Source organism: Prinia subflava, chromosome 2 (assembly GCF_021018805.1).
Source record: "Prinia subflava isolate CZ2003 ecotype Zambia chromosome 2, Cam_Psub_1.2, whole genome shotgun sequence".
In the NCBI taxonomy this organism is placed as follows: Eukaryota; Metazoa; Chordata; class Aves; order Passeriformes; family Cisticolidae; genus Prinia; species Prinia subflava.
Window position 1 is genome coordinate 32,523,155 of NC_086248.1, and position 14,139 is coordinate 32,537,293.

Below are 14,139 nucleotides of genomic sequence, written 5' to 3' on the forward strand. Positions count from 1 at the left end.
GTAAATATATTCTCAAAAATTGTCTGCTTTCTTTACTGCATTTTTTTAAATTTTAAATTTAATGGATCACAAGTAATTCAGGACAATTAAAAAGCTTCTATTAATTATCTTAATTGTGCTGAATAGAACCAAGTAAACAGAAAATATGTGAAATGCAAGATCAAAAATGTAAATAAAGGCTGATACTTTATTTTAAAAGAAAAATTTACTTTCTGAAGAGCTATAAAATTAGTTTTCCAATATGGCCTTCCCTGGTGATCAGTTTTACAAAGAAATGTCCGTAGGTACAACCAGGAGTGACTTCCCTGAGCTGAACATTAGGCAGATCAAAGCCACTTAAAGAAGCATATACTGGGCAGCTGCTTTTAAGTTCTCAAGAGCCACAGCATTCCTACAGGCAGAATGCTAAAGCAGAAAGCAACATGAGTGAAAGAACTATCTCCTGAATCAATGCTTTCCCCTTTGTCCTCTGTGCTACCTCATCTATGCAGAGAACAGTCCAAAATCTCTCAGGAGAAGGCGGCTCCAGTGCAGTTTTCCAGAACTGAGTATCCCTGCATAATGCTTGCTTGAAGATAACAAAAAATGTATATGGAACTCACAGTGGCTGCTGTGTAAGAGACAGGTATGCACACCTGTCTGAGACAGGCAGCTGAAGCTTCAGAAACACTACTGGAATAGCTTTTAGCCCAAGTATTAAACTGGAAGTTAAACTGCAGTCAGATAAAGATATGCAATAAATAGAATCTGAATGCAAATAAGAACTTGGAATTTCAAATTTTATGTTTGTTCCTTCTAAAAGGATTCATACATTAATATAAATTTAATATTAAAAACATAATAGATAAGCAAATATTCTTCCCTAAACAACAACAAAAATTCACTTTATTTGCACTGGAAGCTTGATAAGGGTTTCGGTACTGCCAATACTTTCTGTGTAGCTTCAATTTATTCCAGACTGCAAATTCTTAAAATACAGTACCAGCTCAGGAGGCCTGGCTAGGTGCTTCACAAACAAACTATGCCAATCATTCTGCTGCTGCTGCCATGATTTTGTGCAAAAACATAGCATGGCAGAGGAGGACAAGACTACAGATCTATAACCATGAGGAAAGAGCAAAGCTTAGTGACGTATTCGTAGATCTTCATCAACCTTGTTACTTATGAGATCTTTAAACTGAAATGATCTTTGAAGAAGAAATCAAGATTTACATTTCTTACTGGATCACAAGTCCAGGGTTTTTACCACATTGAAGATAAGCTGTCTTTTCAGACAACATAGTGTGAACATGATATGGAAATTATTCCTATGGCATTATGTAATTTATACATCTACTGCTAAGGCACACAACCTAAGGATATCAAAGGACAGGAGATTAATTAATTCCATTGCTGAGAGGTGATCTTTGTCATCATATGGAAAAGACGATTTGGAAATAGATCTGACTGGATCAGAACTGTCAAGGGCATTGCTCCAGTATCCAGTACTCCAAAATAACTCAGCACAGGCAAAATAAAAAGAATCCAAGTCAATCCCTTGTCACTTGGCAGTGAATTATAACTACATACGCTTCAATGAAGCTAAACCACAGGGTTCAGAATAAAATTCAAAAAGTATAGGGAGATGGAAAGAGCATTTTTGTTGTACAATCTAGACATCAATTTGCAATTTTTGAAGAAGTATTCCCATGTTTTCAAGAGAAATTTCAGAAACTGGGAAAAAATAATCCTAGTAGCAATGCAGTTATAGGAGGGCCCTCAACTAAAAAAACAGATACAAACAATGTATAGGTTACATAGCATAGGTTAGCTAGCAATAAACACCATATTTCTATAACCTATCCCTATCCATTCTCTCTGCAAATATACCATTGAAAGATCACCTTCACTATTTTCCTTGCTTGCTGCCACCTTGGTCAAGGACTAATCAGAACTCTGCAGCTAACTCTGGGCAGAGCTTGCTCTCTGACTTCAGCAGAGTGTTAGGATTTCTTTACCATAACCTACGTTTAAGAAAGTTATCACGAAAATAGGTAGACACTTAGAAAAACAAAGAAAACCACAGCACACAACTTTCCCCACAACTCACCTATATTCCATCGCCTATGCTTTGCATCATCAAATTGTTGCCTCAAAACTAGGAAATCTATGACATCTGGCATATCATGGTACCTAATTACAACAGAACACATAACTATTAAGCGATAAAACAGCAAAAGCATAATATAAAGCACTTACATTAAAAAATTAATACTTTAAATTCAATACCTGAAAAGCACAAGGTCTATATTAACGTCATCATTTCAACCTTCAACCCCCCCGGCCATCCCCATCCAAGCAAACCCCTAATTTGCATCCAATATTCCTTTCCTTACTTCATGGTGAAGGCTCCTCCCGTCAGTTTACCCGTATCAGGGTCAAGAAAAGCTAGTTTAAGACAGCAGAGAGTAGGCAATCCCACTTCATACTTAATCCCAACTATTTTCATCAGCTCTTGCTCCTAGAATAAACAAAATACTTTGTACCACCACTGAAGTTAATTGAAATAGCTTTCTGAAACATGAAAACATGAGGATCACATAAAAATCAAGAATCTGAAATTTAGTCTTCCACAATGAGCTATTATTTCACAATACAGTATGTTTGAAAAATATTTTGCTATGAAGTATAACCATCTCATCTGCTCAAGCTGGTACAAAAAGCAGTACAGGTTAAGGTCTGATTTCATGTGACTATTGCGTTACATTTTTCCCCTTATCTTACAATGTTAAGAGCACTAGATTTATTTGTATCAGGGACTTTACTGCCACTTAGTTTCTATTTTTTTCCTTAATATTAAGATACAAACAAAAAAGAAAAATAAGTCATACCCGCAATTCCATTTTATGCCATGGTTGTTTCTTGGGATTAATATTATATATTTTGTTCTTCTTGGCCATTACAACGTATGCTTCATGACCTTGTCGGAAATAGTAAACCTAAAAGTGAAATGTGACAGTTATCCTACAAAGACTCTCAGGTGCTGAAATGCTAATAGTCACTGCCATACAATGTGTGGACTTTCTATTTCATCAACTTTTCAGTCTGTTTTCCTGCCAAAGTCATTGGTTCTCAAAAAATTAAGTGGAGGAAAATTTTAAAAGCTATTAGAGAAACATTTACAGAAGAAAGCAGGAAAGACTTAGAAAATTATTTTCTGTATGAACAAAATACCCTAAATTACACATGAGTGAGACCAACAAAATCAGTAACAAAACCATCCATTTATCATTGCACCACAGAGCAAGTCAATGACAGCAACAAGAATTCCACTACTCCACCTGGTTATACATCATTGCAGAACAGCCGTAAGTTAACAATCAAGTATCACTAAATTCACTATCTAGCTGGTCTTTTTTGAACAAGAAACATTCTACAAGCAAAAATCTGTTATTGTTCTGGTAAGATTTTGGTGTTTACTTCCATATCACTGAAAAAATAGCCTAACAAAGACCTGAACAAACTAAAACAGACACTTCCAGTGCTTATTTTTTTTTTAATCCTTCAGTACAATTTTCCATGGTTCAGACACCCAGAGTGTAACAGTTCTACTTTGATCCTGTTGTATATCATACCACATGAATGAATGCTTTTATTAAAAGCCATCACTGTAATGAGGCAGTAAGCTGAAACCCATAAACACATATTCAAGGAATGTATTTGAAATGTGAAACAGAGGTTCCACAAACTAATTAGAACAAAGATCTGATAAATGGCTGTATTCTTGGTACAATGCATGCCAAATAGAAGACCCTCTTCAAGTGTCCCAACACGGCATTTCCACTTAATAGCACAAGGGAAAGATAACTTTAATGTAAAGGTCTAATACAACAAAAAAAAGCAGAGCAGAAATCCCTCTAATTTTTAAAATATACAAATAAACACACTAGTATTTGTATTTCTACCTGCTTTCCAAAATTCTTGTATCATAAAACATTATAAAGAAGGCTTTGCTAAGTTTCTGCATTGAAAGGTATTGACCTCTTGGTGTCATGAGGCAATTTTTAACTTCTTTAAATGGAGAAGGACTCAGTATCACTTTTTTAAATCCCTGTTTTTAGAGTATTCAATATGCATAATATCCTCATAGGGACAGAACACACAGCAGCTACAAAAGGCATGAAAGCAGTGAGAATCTCCTAGGCACTGTCAGAATCTATCTGTCAGGAAAAGGAACAGAGGCTACTGAGACACATCTGAAGGCAAATTTTACATTACACTCTCAACATTGTGATGATTGTTTCCCATACATTCCAGTGAATCAAAACAAAAAAAAAAGTGCACAGGATACAATCAATCTCTGCTACACTTAGTGTTTCTGCTAAACCATTACATAAATTCAACCCACTGTTTTACAGAAGTGAAATATTATTTATTTTGCAAATGGCTGTAAGCATTGCATCTTCTGTCAGAAGAACAAACTGGGAAGATATCTGTGAAAAAAATAATTCATGTTTTTTCCCAGGAAATAATATTTTTATTCTTGATGAATTCCTGGCTTTGCATGTTGGTTGTAGTACCCAGACAAAACTGTTTTTTATTGTGTTAAGGGCAGAACAAACAACAAACATGCTGTGTATTTGGATATCCAAACAGCTGAGTTTCAACCCCATCCCTCTGGTATGTTTCCCCCGTTCCTCAGGACACAGGGCAGAGATCTGTAAACAGCACTATTCAGAAAGGGAAATGAGATGGTATGTGCTATTCTTACACATTAAGTGTAACTAAATACAGCACTACTGTTTTTTCTTACTTGTTTGTACAGCTTGCAAACACATTTGAAATATATCTCCCCCGAAATCTTATAAAACATACCTACCATCCACCAAAATGTTGGAAGGTCACACAGTATCTCTTCTCACAACATTTCTCTTATTAAACCAACCCTTTATTTCTCTGAATCTCAAATGTAACTTTCTAGATAAATAATTTCTTTTCGCATGTTAAGTAAATCTGGAGATAGCAAGAATCAGAGATGGAATTTCAGACAGAGCGGCTCAATTACAAACACACTCTCTATTGGTGCAATTATTGCTACTTTCTAGGCACAGGACACAAAGCTTTCTGTTCTCCCATATAAAGCATTTTCAGCAAAAGGATGTACCCTACTTAGATATTCCTAGTACACACTGTACATGCTATTCAGCAGGTGCCAAATAAAACATAACTGTTTATCTTACTAAACCAATACGATGTTAAAGTCTCCTGAGCAGTATGGTACTGATAAATTTTTGGCTGCTTCACTGTATCCAGATGGTATCAGGCACCAAATATATTTATTTGGACTTGATCTTTTGAACAGCAGAGTCTCCAAAACATGCTTACTGGAGGGCATCAATCCATAAGCATTTTCTCTAGCTGCAGCTCTCAATTTGAAATGTTCCTTCCCTCCCTCCCTAGCTTTGGTCATGTAATTTTTGCATAGCTGTGCTGTGAACGGGATCATTGAAGTGATCCAGTAAAAACAAAACTGCTTGCACATGCAACCTCTGCTCCTGATTCAGTTTCTAAGGAGGTGGTGCCCACAAGGTGCTTTAGCTTGGGAGCAAAGTAAATCAAATTTGCCACCATGTCAAGTATTCCTTCTACAGCATTCAGAAGGTGTGAGCTATACAACAACTCTGTTTAGTAACTCAGAAAACATGCTGCTCCCCAAAGAGACAACACACTGCCCATTACAGCATAAGCCAACTATTTCCTCTTATTTTAACCTCAGGGGGTTTTAAGAAACATGCACAGACTCTGGCTTTCAATATTGCATTCTTCTAATACTACTTATTCATAGAATTCACAGTAATGTTCACCTGGTACACATTCCAAAGTACAAACTGGTGGGTATCCTTTTGCTGCCGTATTTTGAGACATCTGGGTCATGTTTACAAAGTATTTAGAGTCTGGTTTATATAAAATACATATATACAAAACTTTTCTCATGGTTTTCTGTTGTAAGAAACCAGCAGTTTTTTGATATCAGGAACACAAGTGATAAGGACAATATCAGAGTTTTTCTTCAGAATAAACAATTTTTTAAAAATTATATCAAAACAATCACACCAAGCAGAAAAACCCACAACCTTCCCCAGGAGGCTTAATTCCTGGGTTTTTTTCCAGCCCCAAACTGAAGTATGTTTTCCAGACTTAATTTCATATCTGATTTCTCCTTACCTGTTTTTCACGATACCAAATGCTCTACAATTAAGGAATACTTTCACAACATAAAGCACCTCACACTGCATGTTTACAGGTGTCATGAGGAAATCAACACACTGAATACCATACAAGAAGGACCACTACTGCAACAGCATGGAATAATAATAAAAAGTCAAAGCAACACTATGCAGAATATTTCCTAAGTACAAGGATGCAAAAGCAAATTTTAGCCAGATCAAAGAATGTTTTTAGGAAAACCCAAAATACTTTTATTATAAGCCTCTGGGGAAAAAATGTGCAGATGAAAATACAAAAGGCAAAAAGAAGCAAGGACATGGAGGGAAAAACTGCAATACCTCATCCCCCATCTGTGGGACAAATGGGCACCGCCGAGGAACAGTGTCTGTAATCCATGCTGAAGGCAGCCATTCTTCCAGCGTCAAACCATTTTCTGCCAGAACTCCTACAGCCAGCCTCTGAAGAAAACAGACACAGAAGATTAGTATGAAATTCTTGCTAGAGTGAGGATTAATCTTAACTGCCTTTTGTGTTTTTTTGGGGGGTGTATGGGGGTGAACTCTAACAAAAACTGAATTTAATAACAGTCCAGTAATTATGTCTCATGCCCAAAAGGATAAAATGGAAGCATGTCATTCTCTCGAACCAAATTCACATGGTTGCCTTGGCCAAAAAGGCACTAAAATTATACAGTTGCCTCCAGTTTCTTAACTGGAACTTAGCACAAAACAAGCAGTTACACATTAATCGTCAGTTTAAAACTTTCTGGAAGCTACGTCTGATCTTAGTTACTCATCAGGAAGGGACTATTCGCAGTGATTAAATAATTTCTGAAACTCTACTAAATCCTTTAGTAATTAGTTCCACTAAATGACTACATGCTCAGGTGGATTTGGGGTGTGAGGGTGATGTTGAATGGGAAAATGCCTCATTTTTGAGCCTTACATCTGTCACATTGGGTGCTATACGTCACTGTAACAAAATAAGGAAGGAAATCATTCTGCATTTATTCCTTTCTAAACCATAATAGTTTTATACAAGCTTTTTCATCATATCTCTTCCAAACACTCTCCCTTCTAAGAGTCAGTCTCTATGACCTAAACAAAAAAAATGTTCTGTACTTTTGATCTTCCTGGGTGATCCTTTTTGTCCTTCTTCACTGCTGTATTATATTTCAGATTGATTTTTGGTAGAGGAGGATTAGAAGTGTAAGCACCATTCAAGATCATGAAACCCATGAATTAATAGAGATGAAAGTCATTTTTTCTCTACTCCTCTTTAAATTTTTAAGATTCTGTGTGTGGCCACAAAGACAGTCAAAACTTCTTTCCTCAGTGAAAAGACCTAATTTTGAATCAATATCAGAATGAGGAACAACTTTCCACCAGAAAGGCCTGTGAACTCTCTGCGCAGTAAGGAGGTCAAATGTGCATCACAAGAAATTTTTAAGACCAACATCTGTCAGGAACGACAGTTATAATTAATGCTACCTAGGGATAGAGGAAAGAGAGGTGATTTTCTGCAATTACTTCTAGCCTCATATTTTCTTGTAGCTCAAGCAGGTCAGCCATAAAGTGTGAAATATCTAGGCCTGATACTTTTTGAATCAAAGATATCCCACATCTCAGTAACTGGGACTAAAATGGATGCAAGATTCCCAGAACACTCAATTTAGTTTAAATCCAAGTGGAAATACTAGGCTGTCAACCAGCTTCTTATTTTATAATAAGAAGCTAAACTAGAGGTTTCAATAATTTAAATGTCTCCCACCATCTATTTTTCTCATGTGCTTTCTTATTCTTCTGATATCTTCTTTTGGTTTCAGACAGTGTAAATAGCAATATACTCTAAGTATTGACAGTGCAACTAATGACTGTGTACAATACACAAAAAGTAGCCTAAACAAAGAATAAAGACCTGACATCCTGTATGCCATACCAGAGATTCACAGCTAATCTGACACTGTGCCAACCTCCGTGTTCAAACAGCTGTTTTATCACTCTACCTTCTAATGAGGCTAAACCACTGAAATAATGATCTTAAAGAACGCTGAGGACTCCTAATCTAATAAATAAACAACAGTAGAGGTATTTAGTTTAGATGATACAGTTAGCTTCCCTGGGTACTGCAAAAATAAAAGTTATAAGTTTACAAAAACAATTAGCATCTACCAGATAGATCACTTCTGGTCTCTGTAAAGTAAGTTGGAAGAGTGAAATTTTCAGATCGAACAATTAAAAACAAAACAACCTCACAAAAAACACACTGAAAATAACTGAAATCACTGAAAATGTCTATGTACTGATTTAAACTGCAATTGCATTATATTAGAAAGCAAACAAAATACAGACAACAACAAGAATCCTGATCAAGTTATATTTCCCTTGATGGAGTCAATAGTGGCAAGAATAATGCAAATATATATCTCAGAATTGACAGAAAAAAATGACATGGTTGTGCAGATCTAAAAGAAAATGCAATTATATAGGGAGACAAATCAGCACAATTGTAAAAAAATACTTTAATGTCATACCAGTACTCAACTGTATTTAAGTTGAATAATCTACTTCCACAGAAAGGAAGTTTCTGGTGTGAGCAAGGATAGTGATAAGGATATCAGAGGTGCTCCTTACATCAAATGTATCATATTCAGAAAGCATATCATTATAGCCATCTATCATTTGACTTGCAAGAGTCATTAATTATCATTTGTTAAGAGTAAAAGTCATTATGTGTTTTAAAATTAGACAATATTAAGTTGTATTTGTAACTGAATCATTCATCCAATTATTTCTAAGTGAACAGGAATGAGCAACCTGTAATACACAAAGAACATCTAACCTTTTGTTTTCTCTCTTTGGGTTTCCTCTTCTTTGGTGATGTTGATGGTCCATCTTTCTCCTCAATACCCTTTTTCCTTTCCTTTTTAATTTGCTTCCTTTGTTTTTCAGGTCCTTCTTCATCCTCTGAACTACTTTCTGCTTTCTTTGTTTTAATTTTAGGAATTTTCTTTGGTGGTTGCAAATTGATTCCTGCATCTGCTGTCCAGTCAGAATAATCACTAGAATAGTCACTATATATGATATAACAAAGAAAAAAAAATTAAAAACCCAAAGCTAAAATGTGCATTGGATTACATAATATAACCCAGTAAATGATTACAGTTAACAGTCTAGCTAACTACAACGTTTTAATAGTTAACACCTTAATGCTTAAAATCTTATATTCTATTTACAATTTAAATGATAGTAAACCAAGAGCCCTGACGTTATTTGGTCTTGCAAGAAGCTTAACTTACAGCATCCCTCAAAGTAAACACTGTATTTACTTTATCAATTCAAGATGATAAACATTGAAGTCTGGATATTGTTTTCAACACTTCTGGTTTTGAATAGCTTTGAATGAAAAAATACAGGATGCTTTATTTGCTCTCTTAATTTCAAACCAAGGATCACAGCTCAGGCTGAGAGCCATAGGAAACTGCTATGACCTGCCTGAAATGCTTGTGTGCCTGAAAAGAAATATCTTGCTGCAAACCAATTCTGCTTCTAAGCAAAAAATAAAAAACCTTCCCTAAATTTTAGTTAGCAATATGACTGAAAATTAAATCCTGAAAGTTTCATGTTCTTGTTCACTTTTTCTTCTAAGTCTGCACAAGCTTTAGTTATTACTCATTAACTGCTTACAACAAAAATTACTAAAGATTTCTTGGCAAGAATTTTCTCTGTAGGTTATATACATTGTCACTTACCTAGAACTGCCATCACTGTGCCATGCTCTTTCATCATCTTCTGATGTTCCACCACTGGCAACAACTACTTCCCCTTCCTAATAAGGAGAGCAGAGGACATTGGGAAGGGGCAGAGGGGGAGGCAGAGGAAAAGAAACATCTTCTTTAGAGCTCAAGATATATGACAATACAATGAAACTCTTCTAGGCTTTATATGTGTTATAAACATCTGGCATTCTTAGAAGCTTTATGCTAAAAAGGCATTTTAGTTTGCAGATACTTCCTTTACTTTAATGGACTTATATATAGAAGTATGAAGATATCTGTGTCTGGCCAGACTCAGTGTAGAGCAACATTTTTCATCACCATTTCACAAGGCTAGATTACCTTCGCAAAAATTATTTCAGGTGTTTTTAATGTCATATTTCCACATTTTTTCAAAATCAAACAAAACCAATATGAATTTTATATACTCCTCACTCATTCTCTACCATACTTATAGAAGCACAGAATAATGGAGGCTGGAAAGGACTTCTGGAGGTCTCAGTATCTGTTCAAATAGGGTTACCTAAAGTTGGTGGCCACACTGCTAGGCCATGTGGGCAGCACTGACTGACCAGGCTTACAAATTGCACATATACTTTACAAAACGCCCTTACAAAGGAGCACTTTTTTCCTTTGTCAATTATTTTATGAGTCAAAGCTAAACATATACATCAGCATGTGAATACCTAATACAACATAATTTTTAGAGAGGTGAAAAGAAACGCACAATGAAAAATGTAACTCGAGTTTCCACTAGAAACAGTGTTTTATTAGCTGAAGCAGGAGCTTAATGAGTAGAAATGGAATACGTAAGATTGCCTCACGAATAAGGATCTTACATCTGAAGAACTGTGTCCATTTTCCAACTCTTCAGCAGGCCTTACAGTTTCCTCTGCTGCATATCTCGTACGGTAGTTGTGCTGATTAGCTGCTTGTTTCTTTGAATCACTAGCGTCTAGTAAATTATCATGAGAATGGTTCTGTGAAGATACAAAAGTCAAAATACATTATTTTTGAGTACACATTTTATTAATACATAGCATTTTCTTTCATAATAGTATTCCAGGAAGCAATTTTTGCATTGGCAAGAAGTTACAAGTCCAAAACTAAAGAGCTGCTGAAGAGAACACTCCACATGCGTAGCTGAATGAATATAAGCACCAAATAGTTATGTGTATTATAGAAATAACTAAATTTCTTCCCAGACACAAAACGAATTTTAAATCTGTAATTATTAAAAATATTCCTTCTCTGCAAAGTACACATTAGTTAATAAGGACTAAAACAAGGCCTAAAACACAACTACTGATAGGCTGCTAAGGGCGTGTAAAAGCATAGAATTCCACGAAAAATGGCTAAGGAAAGTCCTTAGACTAAGAAGTCTAGCATGTTATTTTGCAGCCAAGGGGTCAGATGTGTTAGAAAAGGAACTCTTATAGTAATATATCCCTTAGAATACAGGGATGACTGTTAGCAAATACAGACCTTTAAATAGTATGATGATGCATTGATGAGTTCAAATTAATGAGTCAGTTTGAAAGAATATGAGTTCTTTTGAAGCTTAAAAGAATGAAATAAAGCTGTAATTTAGAAACACTTCATGCTCCAGCATTAAAAGATTTTGTTCCTCCTGTAGAATATATCTAATGCAAACACTTGCCTCAAGTGTTTGCATTGGATAAGATTGCATACCAAGTGTGCAATCTTGTATTAGTCCCCAAACACTGGGAAAAAACCCAAGAGTTATGATCTTAATTTTCAAGAGGGTTTTTTTTTTGGTTGTTCTTCGTGTGCGGTTTTTGGGGCGTTTTTTTTGTTTGTTTGTTGGTTTGGTTTTTTGGGTGGGTTTTTTTTGGTTTGTTTGGTTTGGGGATTTTTTTTGTTTGTTTGGGGTTTTTTGTTTGGTTTGTTTTTGGGGGGTTTTGTTTTGTTGTTGTTTGTTTGTTTTTGTTTGAGTTTTTTTGGCATGTATAGTCAAATTTCATCCTAGCTCAGATCCAACAAAGTAATTTCTAGGCACATTTCTAGGTGTCACAAAAAGAGGTGCATTTCCCCAGTGTTATCTCCTGCAACAAAGAAAACCTCCAATAGTTGAAAGAAAAACCAGTCACAGAGATGAAGAAAGCAGAACTGGAACAACACAAAGAAAGGCACTAATATTCTGACAGTCTTCTAGTAGAAGCAGATTGCTTATACCTTTTTTTCTTGATTTTTAAATTTCTTTTGTAGGAAAGAGAAAATCTTTAATATTATGTATGATAAAAGCTGGTTCATGGGGTTAAATTTTCTTGTTGAGGAAAATAACTCCCACTTTTTATAGTAAAAGCTGTATTAAAACATGGTTAATCAACAGTAGCTAAGATTTATTTTTCCTTAGCCACAACAATCATCACTAAAGTGCAGAAGTCTAGTAACTAGTTTTTCTCCCATGCTCTCTGTTAGAAGACACACACCCTCTGCAAGCATGACTGCAACAGTTCAGTAGAGTAAGCCAGCACACCACTCTGTACAGCTGTGTTCCAGTTTTCATCCAAGCACTGAAGACAAACACAAACTGCTCTATGCTCTTTTCAGTGGGTACTGTGCTTCTGTTGTTCTGTCCTTCTGTCTAGCTGGGGAAGTTATTACTGACAGCACAGCTACCAGAGACATTTCTAATGGGACTGCTCAGCAATCAGCACTTTAACATTGCCTGAGACGTTCGAGACCTGGGGCATTCATTCCTCCTTCTGGATTCAAACTGGCAGCACACACCAGATCTCCTAGAACTGCTCTGACCTAACCCAGAACAGCTCCACGACAGCCCTAAGCCCAGTGGCTGAGCCCATCACACAGCCTTCTGTCCTTCAGCCTTCTGGGGCTGCTCACTTCTCATCAAGCTCTCAAGATTAATTACTTAAACAAAGAGGTCACAAAATCCAGCATTATAGTAACTGGTTCCTGCTACTGAATTGCGACTTTTTCACCATGGAACATAGTAGAGAAAGCAGAGACAACAGAATGGAATCACAGAACCCCAATGAAACAAATTAGTCAAGTATGTGTTACAGTAAGGGGGACATATTTTGCAGAAGCTACGCTGCAGCTTCACTGCAATGTTCCTGTCTTCTCTCTAGAAACAAAAGTCCTAATACCTTACCTCCCTGTCTCTCTTCAGATGTGAAGTTTCTCAAACAGTTACCATAAATACAAATTTCCCTACTCAAATAGAACTACAGATGCTTAGAAAACTGAAGCACTTTGCATTACTCTTCGGTTTTGAAAAGAGATTTTTCTTTTGGCAGTTCAAAGCTTGAGGGAAAAAAACAACACCCCAGCCCCTCCACCTCAATCATTCCTTCACAGAAAAATGTAATACCACTGTGTAAATATTGGGTCACAGTGATGCTGAAGGGTAACAAACTGTTTTCAGAAAGATACAATGCCAAAACAAGAACAGAAAAAAAACCCCAGGAAAACAAAACCACAAATACTTATCCATGAGAATGACAGAATGAAGATGGAAAGGATCTCTAGATGTCACCTCACCTAAACGCTCAAGCAGGGATCAGAAAAGAAGCCATAAGGTATACGATTGCAAAAAAAAAAAAGTGTATTTTAACATAATTTCTATTCAGCTTAGCTTTTCAAAATCTGAAGAGAAGGCAGAACTTTATATGGAGGAGGAGTAGAGTTGAATGTTTAACTATGAAGTACTACAGGTTTTTTTCTGACAAAATGTAATTACCACCAGCATGTTCAGCTATAACTGAGGAAACACAACTGATGCCTCCTCTCCCTCAATAGATAACCTAAAGAAAGAGCTTGAAATTGTACTCTCAATTCTAATGGCAGGCTGGGAAATAAACCAAGATAACCTATGATTTGAGGTTCAATCATCCCTTTTTCTCTCAACACTTTGATGAACAGTCAAATATGCTGACAAGTACCTTGTACACTGTCCAAGGCTTCCAGTCAGCATCAGAGCACATCTATTGATACATAGAAATTACAGCTCCTGTCAGAACACCTTTTCTGTGAAATAAAAAATTATGGCATTTCCTGTATTTGAGAGGGATACTGGACACTGCTGGGGGTCTTGGTAACATCATTTGTGAGAGATACAGTGGAAACCCAGCAGTGTCCTGACAACTCACACCACACTGCATGCTCCGGTC

General features: G+C 36.2%; 1 protein-coding gene across 3 annotated transcripts in view; it reads right to left on the reverse strand.

The window, feature by feature from the left end:
* Positions 1-14,139, reverse strand: part of PHIP (pleckstrin homology domain interacting protein) — a 107,382-nt gene that overhangs the window by 22,877 nt on the left and 70,366 nt on the right. For all 3 annotated transcript variants that reach the window (XM_063389508.1, XM_063389506.1, XM_063389507.1), the window contains 7 exons: positions 10,822-10,962; positions 9,959-10,035; positions 9,049-9,280; positions 6,546-6,665; positions 2,871-2,978; positions 2,376-2,500; positions 2,090-2,172 (listed from right to left, as the gene is read on the reverse strand). In XM_063389508.1, coding sequence (XP_063245578.1) covers positions 2,090-2,172; positions 2,376-2,500; positions 2,871-2,978; positions 6,546-6,665; positions 9,049-9,280; positions 9,959-10,035; positions 10,822-10,962 — 886 coding nt within the window. The remainder of the gene's footprint in view (positions 1-2,089; positions 2,173-2,375; positions 2,501-2,870; positions 2,979-6,545; positions 6,666-9,048; positions 9,281-9,958; positions 10,036-10,821; positions 10,963-14,139) is intronic.